Raw genomic sequence first — 17737 nt, forward strand, 5'->3', positions numbered from 1 at the left:
TTTAAGTCAGTTCAGTTCAGTTCAGTCGCTCAGTTGTGTCCGACTCTTTGCGACCCCATGAATCGAAGCACGCCAGGCTTCCCTGTCCGTCACCAACTCCCAGAGTTCACTCAAACTATGTCCATCGAGTCGGTGATGCCATCCAGCCATCTCATCTTCTGTCATCCCCTTTTCCTCCTGCCCCCAATCTCTCCCAGTATCAGAGTCTTTTCCAATGAGTCAACTCTTCGCATGAGGTGGCCAAAGTATTGGAGTTTCAGCTTTAGCATCAGTCCTTCCAATGAACACCCAGGACTGATCTCTTTTAGAATGGACTGGTTGGATCTCCTTGCAGTCCTGGGGACTCTCAAGAGTCTTCTCCAACACCACAGTTCAAAAGCATCAATTCAAGTAACCAGCTGGTTACGGTAACAAATTCAATCAAAACTTTAAAAATGGTCCACATTAAAAGAAAATAATCTTTCAAAAAATCATGGCAAAATAACTTGGTAACTTTTAAAGAACTTGAGAACTTGAAGCAGAGGCTATTTCATAAACAAAGGAAAATAAAGAAATTTATTTGCAATCATAAAACATTTTAACAAACAACTAAGTAAGAAAAATTAGTGATACATCAGTAATTACTATGCTGGTGTCAGAGCATCTTTCTGATCCATCTCCTACCATCCTGGCTTTGCTTCATCTTATTCTAGCAGTTCTGACTGTCTGCCTTCCTCTTCTTCAAAACTGATGTTTCCTGAGAAGAAAAAAGGAAATGTGAGTGTATTAACTTTATTTCTATTTAAAAACTATTGATTTGCTTGCAGATCTTTTGTAACAAATATTAAACACATTATCAGGCAAATTCATGGAATGTTAACTTTTATCTTAGACAGACTTATATAGTTTTTGTTTTGGTACCAGTAATAAAGTAGGCAAAAAATATTTTCAGAGTAAATGCTAAGATAAGAATATGCATGTCAGTGAGAGTAAGGTTCATCATTGTCTTTTGCCTATGTGCACTGATCAGTAATGAAATTGACGGACTATAATTTATAAACAACACTGTTGGAACTCTGGTCTCTATAAAGGCTGTAATCCACACTTCCCACCCTCCTTCCCCACCCCCATAATAGTGTTTATGTGAATTAATGATGAAAAATTAAATGTTGAAAGGGTTTACACTTTGAATGTGCATGCTATATATTTCTTTACAGAGCATTATTATAAAGTGTGATAAAGGTGAAAACCATGTCATAAAATAAAGCCACATCAATATCTACCAGGACACCCAAGTCATGCGGTATTTGGTGAAACCAAGACTAGCAAGGACAGAGTCAGAGAGAACACATGTCACACAGCTGTCCTTGTGCAGGACAGCTAAGAAGGTGTGACATTCCCAGGGTGGATCCCCTGAATGACCCTGGATCCCAGGGTCAGTTCCCCAGGCCTGACCCAAGGACGGCCTCCAGCAAAGGCAAAGAAAACGCTGTGCCCGCTCCAGGGTGCTAGTGCCTCGTCCCCTCTGCCCACCTCGGTCACCGAAGCACAGGCTCACCCTGGTCTAAGCTGTCATATTGGAATTCCTCTCGGTCCTCTCTACTGGCGTCTCCCTCCTCGTCTCCAGGCCGCGTCGACTCTAACTCCCCCTCTGACACATCAGTCAGAGGCTGGACCTCCTCCACCATCTCGCCCCCACCTGAGATGGACAAAAGGAAACGGTATCAGCAGGCGCCTTTTAGCACCCACTCCTGCCTCCTGCTGACAGCAGGGCCCACCTCTCCATCAGGGGACCACCCCCAACTCAGAGTCTCAGCTCCACCCAGGCCTGACACCTGGTCCCCGGTCCCCATCACAGTGACAGGTTTAGGGATGGGCATCCCTTGTCTGATAATCTAATTCCCAAGGGTTTTTTGTTTTAAGTGTACAGTATATATCCCAGGGGTTTTGATGAGCATATGGAGAAAGAAGCCCTCTGTTTTCCAGGGTTCTTGAGCAGATTGGGTGACAATCTGATAAAGTCACTGAGCTTTGATCTCCAAAGGGAAGGGGGTACCACCAAGTAGAGCCAGTACACGGGAAAGTGGAGACCAGAGAGAAGACGCCTGATCCAGCCAGACCTGAGGTCGTCCTACCCGACTGCTCCAGTGGTATGAACCAATGAATTAGTGTCAGTATTATTCCACTTAGGCCAACTGGAGTTGATCTTCAATCCCTTAGGGCTTCCTTGGTAGCTCAGATGGTAAAGAATCTGCCAGCAATGCAGGAGACCCTGGATCAGGAAGATCTCCTGGAGAAGGGCCTGGCAATTCACTTCAGTGTTCTTGCCTGCAGAATCCCATGGACAGAGGAGCCTGGTGGGCTACAGTCCATGGGGGTCACAAAGAGTTGGACACAACTGAGCAACTAGGACTTTCAATCACTTGCAACAGAAGGGCTCCTGCCCAGTGTAACCTTTGATCCTCCACAGCCCTCTGAGGACTTGCCAGGAAGTCCCCTGTGATGGTCACAGAGAAGTGCTGTCCTTCAGGAAGGACCTGTCACTCCAGTTGCAGCCAGAGCCTTGCTCAGGTCATGCCCACAGCCAGTCACAGGCCAAGGAGAAGGACTCAGAGCCTGCTCCCCGAGAGCCCCATTCCCCTCACCCCCTTAGACCTCCATACCCTCAGCTCCTGGGGCCTCCTCCTGGCCTGGTCTGTCTGCAGCGGGCTGCTCCTGGGGGAGGGTCGGGGTCCACAAGGCCAGCTCTGTGATTTTGGTGGCTTTCCATTTTGGAATGACAGTTATCAGTGTCTCCTCCTCCTCCTCCTCTTCTCCTCTTTCCTAAGTTAAAACAATGTAAATTGACCAACATGCATGGGATGTTTACAGTACGGGTAGATGGGACAGGTTTTGAAAGGTGCTTTAACATTTCCATAACAGGATTCAGTAATCAGAGTAATTGCCAGTGTCAATGGTATAATTCAAGAGCTGAAAATGGAGCTTAAAACAACAAGGATGAGAAATCAAAGTGGGATCAGTACAGCTCCCGCACTCATTTCGGTGACAGTGCAAGAGGTTTTCAGACTAACATTTCCAGTTAAGAAATGGCCAGAACTAATGACTCTTTGCAACCATTCAGCTACATTTCAGCTCTAAGATTCTTCAAACATAACGAAACAAACACTGAAACCAAGTAGGACCCCGTGGGGCTCCTGGGCATGGATGTCTTTCTGTGTCCCCCATTTCTTGTTTGTAGGAAACAGACTCCAGCCTTTATGACCTTCCCTGAGTTCCCAAGGGCAGGTTCGGGCACTTGCAGGTTCAGGGAAGCTAATGGATGCAGAGACGAGGGAGGAGCAGCCAAGAAACAACAGAGCAGCCTTGGGGAAGGGGCCCAATTCTGCTTCAAGAGACACACAGAACTGTGTCTTTGAGCTCTTCTGCAGAACTGAAACCCTAACAAGTGGAAGATGTTAACTACGTGATGAAACATTCTTCATTCTGGAGAGAAGGTCATAGTTGGATAACCAGGAGAACCACAGAACTCATCAGGGGAACACCTGAGGCCAGGTTAAAGGACCGCAGGACCCGCACACACCCCATCCTTGTCAAAACCCTGCCCTTGAACCACTGCTGTGAAACTCCTCGCCAAATCCCCACCCCCCGCCTTGGGACACACTATGGAAGGCATTAGCTTGCTATGTCTGCCTTTGCCTGGCAAACCAGTAAAGCTAGTCTTTTCACCAAAACTCTGTCTCTGAGATTCAATTCTGCATGAGTGGACAGAGGTCAAGATTCAGCATCATCACTGTAAGCAAAAACCTAAAAACACCCAAAGACATCCACATAAGGACATGCAAGGGCATGGACTCCTAAGTTCTAGTCTCAAGGATTATGGAGAGATAAATAAAACACAGTCAAAGTAAACAAAGTCCATCAGTTCTAAATGTGGAATAGTTTATTTGTTGTAGTTCAGTTGCCAAATCATGTCCAACTCTTCGCAACCCTATGGACTGCACCAAGCCAGGCCTCCCTGTCCCTCACCACCATGATGTATAATTCCAACAGTGGTTAACAGCCGCATATGTCGATGTTGCCAAGCATATTGGTCTACTTCTCAGATTTGTAGACCAAGTAGACCAATATGCTTGGCAACATCGACATATGCGGCTGTTAACCACTGTTGGAATTTTGGGCTTACCAGGTGGCTCAGATGGTAAAGTGTCTGCCTGCAAAGTGGGAGACCCGGGTTCAATCCCTGGGTCGGGAAGATCCCTTGGAGAAGGAAATGACAACCCACTCCAGTACTCTTGCCTGGAAAATTCTATGGATGGAGGAGTGTGGTAGGCTACAGTCCATGGGGTCGCAAAGAGTTGGACGCGACTGAGCGACTTCACTTTCACTTTCTTTCTCAGATTTGTACTCATCACAAAATTCCAAAGATTTGAACATCAGTCCTATAAATATGGAAAACTTCACTGCCACAAACATGATAACATCTAACACACAGAGTGACAGATCCCTGCCTAATACTTCCCCTGAGTCACTCAGAAATAAACTGAACTCCTTGGTTTAAAAATGTGTACCCCAGGAAGGGTGACGGCAGGACCCCAGGACAGTGGAGCTCAGGCTTCAGTTGTGCCACAATCCCCTGGAGAGGTTGTTCATGTACAGATCGCTGGCCCAGCCCCAGGGTTTCTGATTCAGGAGGTCTGGGGTGAGGTCCAGTAACCTGCATGTGGAACAGACTGCCAGGTGTTGCCAAAGCTGCAGGCCCGGGGACTGCACTGCAGAACTACTGTCTAGGGGGTGCCTGCTGTCTCGTCACTCGTAGGTGCTCACGTGCTCTCCCCACAAGATGCAGGCCCTCCTTCTTCCAGCTGCTGGAGGGTGGGTGGCCGCTCACTCATAGCAAAGTCCCTCCCGTGAACTGCCCTTGGCCAAAGCAAGCCGCACAGCCTAGGGTTCATGCCCCTCTCTGTCCACGGGCAGCCCACACCCAGTGACCAGTCCACATGGGAGTCTAAGGTATCTGGCCTCTGTTCAGAACATTTTTAAAAATTATTTTATTTATTTTTGGCTGTGCTGGGTCTTCCTTGCTGCTCTTTCTCTAGTTGTAGTGAGCGGGGGCTACTCTTCCTTGGGGTGCGCAGGCTTCTCGCTGTGGACACTTCTCTTGCTGCAGAGCACCAGCTCTAGGGCATGCAGGTTTCCATGGTTGTGGCTCCCGGACTTGAGAGCAAAGGCTCAAGAGTTGGGCCGCATGGGCTTGGTTGCTCTGGGGCTTGTGGAATCTTCCCATCTCAGGGATTGAACCCTTGTCTCCTGTACTGGCAGGAAGATTCTTTACCACTGGGCCACCAGGGAAGCCCTGTTCAGGACACTTTGAAGGGTTATCCCATTTCAGAGCTCCCACAGGGTCCCATCACAACCCAACTTTCCCTTCTGCCCGACTCCGTTTCCTATACTGCCTCAGGGCAATTGATCCCAACACAGATCTACAAGGTGAACATCATCGAACAGTTTATTTGCCTATGAATGTAGAAAAAGATACAGACTCTGCAACTTACCACGTCAGTCAAGCGATACTCCCCGTGCTGTTCACATCCAATATCAAACACGTACTTTCCAGGGCCAACAGGCTATGAGCAAAGAGAAACCAACTTCATTCTCGAGTGTCAACGCCCGGTAGAAAGTACAAAATGTGTAAATGTGTATACAAAGTACATAGAGTATAAATGTGACCTGCATAAACTCTACCCAGAATCATGGAACTGGGGAAATCCAATACAAATTAAAGATGGCTTTGTAAACTAATGGCTAATGGAATGCAAAGTGTACGTCCCCTTACCTTTGTTAAAAAAAAAAAACAACCACATTTTATTTCTTTACAAAAGTATTTATGACAGAAATTTTACTTAGTCAACACCCACAGTCAAACTAGCTAGAAAAGGACTACTAATAAATAATTTTAAAATATTTATGGAAATATAGTTGATTTAAAAAGCAGAGACATTACTTTGCCAACAAAGGTCCATCTAGTCAAAACTACGGTTTTCCCAGTAGTCATGTATGGATGTGAGAGTTGGACAATAAAGAAAGCTGAGCCCCGAAGAATTGATGCTTTTGAACTGTAGTGTTAGAGAAGACTCTTGAGAGTCCCTTGGATTGCAAGGAGATTAGACCAGTCAATCCTAAAGGAAATCCATCCTGAATATTCATTGGAAGGACTGATGCTGAAGCTGAAGCTCCAATACTTTCGCTACATGGTGCAAAGAACTGACTCACTGGAAAAGACCCAGATGCTGGGAAAGGTTGAAGGCAGGAGGAGGAGGGGACAACAGAGAATGAGATGGTTGGATGGCATCACCGACTCAATGGCCAGAGTTTGAGCAAGCTCTGGGAGTTGGTGATGGACAGGGAAGCCTGGTGTGCTACAGTCTATGGCGTCACAGAGTCAGACACGACTGAGCGACTAAACTGAACTGAGAGTATGAACATATTTAGAGATACTCTTCCATAACATCAGTAGTCAACGTGGTATGCTATTTCATCAAGGAATCATCATCTATTTTACTCCCTGTTGTTAATATTTGTTATGCTGATACTTTGACAAAAAACACTATGTAAACATATTCTGAGCTAAATCTTTATGTACAGTCTTGATAATTTCCTCAAAGTAAGTTTATAGAAATTGAATTTCTGGAGAAAAGTATGTATAGGTAGATAGATAATCTGATAGATTTTATCAGAATGAGCCTCTAGTAACTTTCACTCCCACAACAGCACTTAAGATCCCTTTGTCTTCAAACCCTTATTTTTTTCTGGGCATTAACATTTGTTCTCTTTACATTCTTATATGTAAAAAAATAGAACCTCAGAATTTTAAGTCACATCTTTTACATTATTAGCAAGGTTTAATTTTTTTCAACATTTTTGAAATTTAAATCATGCTGATTGACATAAGTGCTTTACACATTACATGTTACAAATATCCCAAGCCCATTTGTCCTTTAGGTTTTAAATTTTCTTTACTGTGTTTTCTAATCTATATGGGATTATGTTTGTCAAGTGGGATCTCTTGGTTTTTCCTTTATATTTCTGTTTAGAAAGTCCATATTTCTCAAAAAAAAAAAAAAAAGGCTATTTTTCTGTCTGTGGCTTTCTGTTTACATTTAAATCTTTATTTCTTCTAGCAAGTATGGTTGGCCAAAACATGTGCTTGGATTTTCCATGACATCATATGGAAAACCCCAAATGAACTTTTGGCCAACCCAGTGTCTTCACCTAAATGCTGAAGGACAAACTCTGGTTTTTTTTCTCCCAAGTTGTCATCAGGCTGTCCCAGCACCATTTCTTGATTTCTCCCCACCATTTCTTTCAGCTGGAAATGACATCCTTTCAAGTGCTAAATTATTATATATGCTTGAATCTGTCTACTCTTTGACCTAAGTCCCTGACTATGTGTATCTCTAACCTAGCAGCACACTGTTTTCATTATTGAAGCTTTACAGTATATTTCACAACTTTCCAGCAAGGATGTGAACAGGTAAGTCTCTGAAGGAAGACAGTCAAACTAGCAGAAGTGTTTGAAGATGCTGGGCCTCACCAGTAACCAGTGAACTGCACATTAAAACTATGAGATAACATTTTTTACCCAATTAGGTTTGAAAAAAAAAAATAAAGACTAATAAAATCCAATGTTGGTGAGAAAATGTGATGAAGAGACGCCCACATTCTGTTGATCAGAGTATAAACTAGCTCAGCTTTTCAGGACAATCGGCAGTGTCTGGCATCATTTAAAACATCAACAGTTTGAAAAAAATACCAAATCTAGGAACACAGGCTGCAGCAGTAGGCTGCTGGCATTTGAATCCTAGCTCCACCACTTAACAGAACAACTTTGGGAGCCTCAGTTTAACCTGTCTTTGTTTTTGGTATACTTATACATCAATGGGGACACTTTTATTTTAAATTATATGAGTTAATACATGTAAAATACTTAGAACAGTGCCTGGCACATAGTAATCACTCAAAAAATGATGCAATATTATTAAGGTAGAATGAAACTAAGTTATATACAACATTTACTGCATCTAATCATCAATAAATCACCAGCATCTGTAAGAAAAAAAATATCAATACTTGTACATTCTCCAATTCCACTAGCTAACCAACATAAAAACTTCCAAATGTGCACAGATAGAAGATGTTTCTCTGGGCATATTTTTGTGTCCTGATAACAGAGTGGTCCTATTTATATAGTTAAAATCCCCACACTGCACTTCTGTATGAGCTGTCTATATAAGTCTGTACCTCCAGGCCGCTTGAGGTGGGTGGGGAGGAGTCCAGAGGAGGAGTGTTTTACAAGTGGAACATCCTGGTGTGTTACCTGTGCAACTTTAAATCTTCTACTAACTGGCAGAATGAAGTCTCACTTTCATTCTCATTCCTCAGGTTGGTTTAGGTTCACCATATTCATTGATTCCTCCCAACCAACTTGTGTTAAATTCTCTTTCCTCCACCCACCTCCCTGTGCCAAAAAAATATCAAAGGAGAATTTTGCAAGAATGACATACTCAGTGGAGAAGGAACTGGCAACCCACTCTAGTATTGCTGCCTGGGAAATCCCATGGACAGAGGAGCCTGGTAGGCTATAGTCCATGGGATCACAAAGAGTCAGACACAACTGAACGACTAAAACAGCAAACATGTTTAATGTATAGATTTGAGGAAAAGCTGCCTGCACTAAAGAGACTACAAGTAGAATCTGTAATAAGGGCGTGAATTATACAGGAATGAAAACTGGAATCTGGGGCAACTTTATTAAATCAGTTGGATGTTCCCTATGTCAACATCTAACACCTTTCATTTGCTTCAAAAACTTTCTTTTTGTGGAAAGTGTCTGTTCAACACCTGATCAAAGCTATAGCAAATGCAGGGTGGTAGGTAGGTTCCAAATGATTCAGGGTTTCTCTGCATCCCACCAGGGCTTGGGAAGTAGGACAAGCAAGGTCACAGCATCCTCCAGACAGAGATGATCAGTCGTGGGCACTGTGAACTGGAGACCTCCAGGCCCAAGGCCAGGAGCAGCCCTCCAATCCCACCGCAGCCTGAAGTGGGTGGGCTGGCACAGAGCTCAAGGGAGGAATTCATGGGGTCTTCCTTCCCAGGCTCAGGCTGTGGCCCTCTCAGGAGAAAGAAAGTCAAAACATTACATGCCCAACTGCTCAGTCATTCAAACAAGTAAGTATTTCATATCCAATTTACTTATGAGACCAAGGTCAAGATGCCCCAATGCTATAAGGATTTCCATTGCTGGGAGGCTGTGTGAATGTTACAGAGATGCAGAGATCCGCCAAGCCTCCTCCGCGCCCACCCTGTCCTTTGTGGGTAGCAGAGAGGCTCAGCTCTGTCTCCCGATCTGGAGAGGGTGGACAGTTTGCCTGGGTTTGTCCTCTTTCCTGCTCACACATACTCACAAGCAGGGCAGGGGGTGGGGCATGGAGGGTGCTGCTTATTTCACTGGCAAATGTCACTGCCCATTGACTTACGTTTTTGTTCAAGAACTTGCCCTGGTACCTGTGGTTCAGGTGGATGAGCTCAGCTGCGCCCTCCTGTTGGCCATTCACCCAGGTACCCACGTACTTGCTGCCCGTCTCTGCATAGAAGTAGGTGCCCTGCCCATGCCTGGTGAAGACAAGGAGCACAACACACTTGGTTCTGCTGCAGTGAAAACCCTTCCAGGTTTATGAGACAGAAATTTAAACCCAGGGGGCCTAGGCTGATGTGGCTCACAAACGAAATGGCTTCTATATCTGGGCTCATTCAAAACACATCGTGTTCACAGTCCAGGCATGGCTGGGCACCCCTGCTGGGCAGCGGCAACCTCCTGCCTGTCAGCTGGTTGGCTCAGGCAAGGGGCAGGGCTCCCGGGAGCTGTGACTCAGCCCCAGCAGGTTGTCCTGTGTCCTCCATGGCTTGGGGCCCTTGGACCTGTTTCCCGGGGAATGCACCTGACCAACAGGGCATTGCCCACAGGCTCGCCCTAAAGCTATGAACCGCAGGCCACGCTGCCCCGTGGGCTCCGGTCATGATTCTGTTGCTTAGTCACAGTCGTGCGCTCACGACGTGAACCGAGCTGTGGGTCCGAGGGGGAATCGAACCTTTGGTGGGCAAACCACTCTCCGGTGTAGGTGTCGTTGTTGATGTAGTAGTACACGCCGTGGCCGTGCCGCAGGTCGTCTGCCCACTCCCCTGGAGGGACGGCACACACGTGTGTGTATGTACATATGTATCTCCACATATGCACATATTTTATCATACATAACATATATCTTGTCATACGTAATAACATACATAAATAGAAATGTTGTTCAAATTAGATTAACATCTACACTGAAATCAAAATGACCACAATGAGATTAGGCTCATAAGGATTTAAAAGAATTCAATTAAATCCTAAATTAAATTGCTTTGAGCTGATTTAAAAAGCAGACGGAGCTATGTCTGGAGCCAGTTTTCTAAGATTCGTGAAACAAAACAAAAGAGAAATCCCACTGCTAGAAGGAGGAGCAGCGACACTCTCCACTTGGGTCTCGGGCTCCAGCGGAAGTCCCGAGGCGGCCTCGGCTCTGGTTTCACGTGGCCAGCAGACAGGCCGCTCCAGCCTGCCCCCTGAGAAGGTGGCATCCGAGCTAAGACACGCCGCTGTCACACAAGCGACATTGTCCCTCGCCTGCATTTACTGAACAAGTACCATCGGTTAGCCCTGGCTCTGAGCATCTCACCTGTGTGAGTCCATCTGGTCCTCACACTGAAGAGGAGGAGGCAGAAACGAGGCGGAATGACGTCCCTGAATAAGGTCACACCTATTGTCACCCCAGCATCAGGGTTGGGCTCACAGACCTTTTTGGAAATCTGATGAAAACTAGACAATTTCTGCCCAGAAAAGCAGCCCAGAGCCTAACCTTTGCACGCGGTTTGCGAAGCTCACCACCCACCCCTGCCTGTCGGAACTACCTTCATCTCTTGTTGGGACTGACTTCCCTGGTGGCTCAGACAGTAAAGCGTCTGCCTACAATGTGGGAGACCCAGTTTCAATCCCTGGGTGGGGAAGATCCCCTGGAGAAGGAAATGGCAACCCACTCCAGTATTCTTGCCTGGAAAATCCCATGGGTGGAGGAGCCTGGTAGGTTACAGTCCATGGGGTCGCAAACAGTTGGACACGACTGAGCGACTTCACTTTCACTTTTCACTTGTCATCACACAGGTGACAGTGGTCGGGGGAGCAACAGTGAGGTTCATGTTAGGGGCAAGAATCTTCCTGAGACATGACTCTGCCACGTAACACAGAGGTTACAACTACGGCAGAGGTAGGAATGCCTCCCAGAGCAGAAGCCCTCAGTGAAAGAATCATCATATACACAGACACCGTGTTCATCAGAAGAGGGGCTGGTCAGAAACGGAAAACAGCAAAAACGACTCCAAGGAGAAGAATGCCACCAAGCACCAACGGCCTCGGTCCACCCTACTACCCCGGGTCTACCCTCACCCACAGCTTCCCTACACCCTACCCCCCCAGCAAGAAGGTTTGCTTCGTGGTAACACTTCACCTTCATATCTCGATCCATCTGGGTAGATGAACGTGCCTTGGCCGTGCTTTTGGTTTCTAACATATTCTCCGATGTACCGAGCACCATTTTTAAATTTGTAGATCCCCTGAAACACAGTGATGATATAATTTATATCACTCCTGGATTTAATGATTGCTAATAGAGCATTAAATTGGGAAAACCACCCACTCAAGTCACCGATTCTGACCTGGCCGTGTCTTTTACCATGCTCATAGTTCCCTTCATAAATGTCCCCATTGGGCAGTCTGGCTTTCCCGTGTCCGTGCCGTTCACCTGCCTCATTCCGTTCCCCTTCATACTCCTGGACAGAAGATAATCACAGCTACTCTTTATTAAGCACTAACCATGTGCTAAGCATTTTGTGAATTCAATAGTATTCCACTGAACTTTTCCAACCCTTGACCTTGTCTCCCAGGCTCCAGGCCTGGGAGACATGGAGCATCAGTCCAAGCCCACACAGCTGGTCCCTGTCCATGGTGGACATTCACTCTCTCCCTCCACTTTATTATGACAATCCTTTACACTGTAAACAAAACCAACCACTTGGGGGAAAATGCAAGATGGTCCAAGTTGTGTTCTTTACAAGGACATGTTTGAAGTATTAATAGCATTTGCAGGTGGAGCAGGTCCTGAACCCACCTTCTTCCAATAATCCATAATTTAAAATACAAGTCATCCCTGGGTATCCGTGGCCTGAAGACAGCTTTGACCTTGAGGAAAGCTCTGATGTCAGGAGAGGAACAGGGGGAGCTGAGGAATGAATCAGGCTCAATGGTCAGCTTGAGTTTCCAAACTCAATTCAGTTTAACTGATTTTTAAACTCAAGAGGCTTAAGGTTCAAACACTCATAGCCCAATAGGGAAATAATTACATATCTATCTTTATAGTGGGCTTCCCTGGTGACTCAGACGGTAAAGAATCTGCCTGCAATGCAGGAGGCCTGGGTTCGATCCCTGGGTTGGGAAGATGCTCTGGAGAAGAGAATGGCAACCCACTCCAGTATTCTTGCCTGGAGAATTCCATGGACAAAGGAACCTGGAGAGCTATAGTCCATGGGGTTGCAAAGAATTGGACACGACTGAGTGACTAACACACACATACATACACACATCTTTAAAGTAAATCAATAAAAAACAATACTAGCTTCTCATTTCCCTATTGTCTCTATCCTTCATAAAAGACATGTTTCTCAAGCACCTAATTACATGGGTGTAGCATGTAAATAATAAACAATGAAATAGCAAGGGCACAGAGAATGATCTGACCTGGAATTGGATCTGGATAGACATTAGCACAAATTCAGACACATTAAATCAAGGGCTTTGGGGAAAAAAAACATTTTTGCATTTTTTGTGCTTTTCTAGCACTGTTTGGCTCAGAAATTCATGCTCAGAATATAAGGCAAATTTTATAACCTTACAAATTTGTTTCAGGGTTAGTCTAAATCAAAATGTATAAAAGACTCCTCTTCCTGACCCAGAGACTCCCAAATATACCCAAAATGAGCCACAAGGTTGGCACCTTTCTCAGTCCCTTGGACAACAAGGAGATCAAACCAGTCAATCTTAAGAGAAATCAATCCTAAATATTCATTGGAAGGACTGATGCTGAAGTTGAAACTCCAGGATTTTGGTCATCTGATGTGAACAGCATTGGAAAAGTTCCTGATGCTGGGAAAGATTGAGGGCAGAAGGAGAAGAGGGCATCATGGAAGGGTCGGAAGAGCCCAGCTTGGGATGACCAGCCATTCAAGGAAACTGCCTCCGTGGAGGGTAACAGCAGGACGCTTCCAATGCCTTCTATTCGGAAATCTTTGCCTTTAACGGGAGGAGGAAAGGTGGAGGGGGGAGCGAGAAGGGATGTGGTAAGAGGACGTCATAACGTTTCACCTTTCAGAGCCAACTTGCAGGACGCAGCGCCCGCTGTGGCCAGCATGGTCCTTGTCCTTGGCTGGGCCTCCCGGAGGGACTGTGGCGGGCCTCCAGGCCGTCCCACTCTCTGAACCCGGTTTCCAAGGGTCCACGCAACCCTGGGAGCTCCTCCCTTGCCCGGAACTCTCACCCCAAGATCATTCTCTCCCTCCTCTTCCAACTCCTCTGAGCCCAGGTCCGACATGGCTTCGCCCCAGTCTGGATGTCTGCTGCCGCCTGCGCCTTTCTAGTCGGTAGGTACCAGCTGCTTGCACCACCGCGTCCGCCGTCGCCATGGAGACGCGACCAGGCTCTCTCCCTCCCAGCCCTTGCGGAGAAGCTGGGAAGCACGGGAAGGGTAACCGTTAACCTTCGGGTGCTGTCATAGCAACGGGTCGCAACTGCCAGTCGCCTTCTGGGGAGAGGGGCGGGGCCTGGGGCGGGACGGCTTGGGAAGGAGCCAATGCCTGCCTTCAGGTGCTGTCATAACAACGTAAGGAGAGCCTCGGCCAATCGTCACCCACGGAGGAGGGAGGGGGCGGGGCCTGAGGCGTATTGGGTACCCACCTTCTCTCTTACCTGGACACCACATGGCTGTCCCCTTTAACCAGCGGCTGGGTGATGCTGAAACGAGAAGGGGTGGAGGAAGCTCATAGGGCCAGCTCTGGAAAGGCCTCGCCCCCCCTAGAGGTGGACACTGACCTTTCTTAGCCCTGGCCCTTGGTTCCTTGGGTCCATAGGCCCTGCCTGCCCCTCATCACCTTTCTGGACTCTTCTGACCCTTCCATGTTGGTAGTCCACAGAGATGCGTTCTTCAATATCTTTTCTTGTGTTTGTAAGCATCTTCTCCTGACTCAAGGAGTCAGCTTCGACTCATTAGCAGATGCAAGGCTACCCTGATGCCCGTCAGGGTTTGACACCCCTCCTCCATCCCAGATGTGAAACCAGTCTCCTGGGAATTCCCAGTGGAGCTCACTCCCTCACACACACGCACACACATTCACACTCATTCCCGCTCTTAAATGGGCCTCTCTTCCTAGCTTCCCTCCAGTTATCTGACACTCGGTCTGCCCAGGACCCCTCATGATCTCCTTCCCAGTTCCTCTTGTCACCACCCTGATCCAGGCCTTCTCCCCTTGTTAACTCTGGCAATAGGCTCTGATTCAGCCTGTTTGTCTCCAGACTTAGGCACTCTTAACCACTTCACCCTCCTCCTCTATTTGGAAACCCACGTGCAGACCAGACTGCATGCAGACCACTGTATTCACTATCTCCATATTCAAACCCCAAGTCATCCTCTCAGCCTCCTGGTCCATCAACACCTTCCTATACTTGTTACATGATTCAGATAAAAGCAAACCATGAGCACAGTCCCCAATACATCCTTCACTTCCCCACGTCTGTGTCTTGGCCTATGCCAAATGCTTCCCCTGGAAGTCTTCCTTCTGATGGCCTTGCCTATAGTCAGAGCCATTCTTCAAAGACTGGCTAAGGAACCACTTCCAGAAAAAGCTCCAAATTCATGATAAGGATGCCCCCAGGGAGGAAGAGAGGGACAGGGTTGGAGAAAGAGGAAAGGACTTCACCTCTCTGTATCATCTGTCTATCTATCCATCTGTGTATCTAGTTTAAAGGTCTGAGCATGACAATATGCAAAATTTAAAGTAGTGAGTTTTTGTTAGTATATATTAACCATATTCCTCTGTATTTTTAATTTTTTACTCTAAATATTGGACACCTTCCACCTGCAGCTTCTTCTGATCCTTCAAGTGAGTTGTTCTCGCTGTCTTTCTCTTAATTCCCATTGTACCTTGAGCCATCTTTATCATACACACAGGACAAGCTCTGTCTCACGTCACAGTCATCCAGGTGGTTATCTGATTATTGGACACTCAGGAGCCACATTGCCCTCATCTCTGCCTCCCCACAGCACCTAGAAAAGTGTTTTGCACACAGTGGATGATCAACCAAGCCAGGGAAATCCAGTCCACGTGAGCCTTTAGATCCCCGAGTGAGACGCAAATATGTTCTTCCTTTATCACATATACTTGAAAGCATCTCTATTTTGCATGTGGAAATGAACAAAGACCACTCAATGAGAGCAAGCAAAGACTTTTATTCGGGGCTTGTTCTAGCAAGAGGGTCAGTCATGATCACTTATATTTTGAAAGAGACTAAAAAGCAGGCAGAGGAGTGGGAAAACTTTATAGAGGAAAAAACGTAAGAATTTAGTATCCTGATCAGAGGCTGAGAGTATGGGGGAAGCTGCTGGAGGGCTCAGGAGAACCCAGGCATCCTATGTGATCGGTGAGGGTAGAAATTCAGCTTTCTCTGATTGGCCCTAAGGTGGAAATGGGGGCAAAAATTAGGTAAACTCTCACTATTAATCAAGTCTTGGCCATTTGGTGGTGCATGTGTGCTCAGTCGTGTCTGACTCTTTGTGACCCCATGGACTGTAGCCCGCCAGGATCCTCTGTCTGTGGGATTCTCCAGGCAAGAATACTGGAGTGGTTTTCCATTTCTTCCTCCAGGGGATCTTCTCTACCCAGAGATCGTCTTCTGTGTCTCCTGCATTGGCAGGCATATTCTCTACCACTGAGTCACCTGGGAAGCCGCATTTGGAGCCTATTGTTAAAGGGGTTCTTATTTGCTCCTGGATCAGTTAGAAAAGGACTGACTTCCTGGGAGTCTGGCCTACAGTAGGGTGGTTTCCTGGGAGGGTTACTGTAGATAGTGGGTTGGTTTCCTGGGCTTGCTGCTGCAAGTTGTGGATCAAAATTCAGTTTTTAATTACGGTTTGGCCACTGTACATTTGTATATCTAATTCTTAATGTGTTTTTGCAAATTATACAAATAATGTGTTTTATCTTAAATCTAAATATTGCATGGTATTCTTAGTGGCTTTTAAGGTTTAATAACTTTTATAATAATAATATTCCCAATTTTTAATTATTTAAATCTAATACTTTAAAAAATTGATCTGCTGCTGCTGCTGCTAAGTCACTTCAGTCGTGTCCGACTCTGTGCGACCCCATAGACGGCAGCCCACCAGGCTCCCCCGTCCCTGGGATTCTCCAGGCAAGAACACTGGAGTGGGTTGCCATTTCCTTCTCCAATGCATGAAAGTGAAAAGTGAAAGTGAAGTTGCTCAGTTGTGTCTGACTCCCAGTGATCCCAGGGACTGCAGCCCACCAGGGTCCTCCGTCCATGGCATTTTCCAGGCACGAGTACTGGAGTGGGTTGCTAGTGCCCTCTCCAATGGAGGGAAAACAAGTCTTAAAGTCATCTTCATTTAGTGGAAACATTACTCACCTAGAGCCAAAATGCCCAACTTTAAAGTCTGGGATTGCACAGCCTATTAGCTTTGGTGACCTCAGGGAACTCCCCGGTCCTCTGAGCCTCAGTTTCCTATCCTGCTGTTGTTGTTCAGCTGCTAAGTCGTGTCCGACTCTTTGTGACCCCATGAACTGCAGCATACCAGGATTCCCTGTCCTTCACTATCTCCCAGAATTTGCTCAAACTCATGTCCACTGAGTCATTGATGCCATCCAACCAGCTCATCTTCTGTTGCCCCCTTTTCCTCTTGCCCCCAACCTTTCCCAGCATCAGGGTCTTTTCCAATGAGTTGGCTCTTCCCATCAGGTGGCCAAAGTGTTGGAGTGTCAGCTTCAGCATCAGTCCTTCCAGTGAACATTCAGGGTTGATTTCCTTTAGGATTGACTGATTTGATCTCATTGCTGTCCAAGGGACTCTCAAGAGTCTTCTCCAGCACCACAGTTCAAAAGTATCAATTCTTTGACCCTTCTTTATGGGTCATAAAGCCTTCTTAATGGTCCAACTCTCACATCCCTATCCTGTTAACTGAAGGGAATAAACCCTTCCCAACTCAAACAGTTGCCCTGGGGATCAAAGATGACACTTTATTAGTACATTATTTATTATGCTAGCTATATAATGCTATCAACAAAGATATTACAAAAGAATCACACATCATTAACAGAAAATTCTCATACCCACCTCCCCTTAAAGGTATGTTGTGGGATGTTGCTGGAGAGGGAAGCAGTGACTGAGGAAACACAGAGTTTGATCTTACTGGCAGCATTACAGAGCCCAAACCCATGATGCAGATATCCAAATAATCCCCAGGTCTTCCAGAACACACAAACCTTTCCCTCTGAAACAGCTGCATAATGGAAGGTTGCAGTCTTAACCACATCCCAGACCCAAATC

General features: G+C 46.3%; 2 protein-coding genes across 3 annotated transcripts in view; one reads left to right on the forward strand and one right to left on the reverse strand.

The window, feature by feature from the left end:
* Positions 1-524: 524 nt before the first annotated feature.
* Positions 525-13905, reverse strand: RSPH1 (radial spoke head component 1). 2 transcript variants are annotated; one of them, XM_027546910.1, is made up of 9 exons: positions 13659-13903; positions 11785-11898; positions 11577-11682; positions 10128-10218; positions 9516-9651; positions 5532-5603; positions 2643-2802; positions 1538-1678; positions 525-736 (listed from the first exon to the last, which is right to left on the reverse strand). In XM_027546910.1, the coding sequence occupies exons 1-9, from the start codon at positions 13710-13712 to the stop codon at positions 684-686; spliced, it is 927 nt and encodes a 308-aa protein (XP_027402711.1). In that variant the 5' UTR covers positions 13713-13903; the 3' UTR covers positions 525-683. The 2 variants fall into 2 exon arrangements, with proteins under 2 accessions (XP_027402711.1, XP_027402722.1); XM_027546921.1 differs by lacking the exon at positions 11785-11898 and having other exon boundaries at positions 526-736; positions 13659-13905.
* Positions 13675-17737, forward strand: part of SLC37A1 (solute carrier family 37 member 1) — a 102531-nt gene continuing 98468 nt past the window's right edge. Inside the window, exon 1 of the mRNA XM_027546892.1 lies at positions 13675-13761. The gene's annotated coding sequence lies outside the window, so the exon portion shown is untranslated. The remainder of the gene's footprint in view (positions 13762-17737) is intronic.

This window comes from Bos indicus x Bos taurus, chromosome 1 (genome assembly GCF_003369695.1).
Source record: "Bos indicus x Bos taurus breed Angus x Brahman F1 hybrid chromosome 1, Bos_hybrid_MaternalHap_v2.0, whole genome shotgun sequence".
In the NCBI taxonomy this organism is placed as follows: Eukaryota; Metazoa; Chordata; class Mammalia; order Artiodactyla; family Bovidae; genus Bos; species Bos indicus x Bos taurus.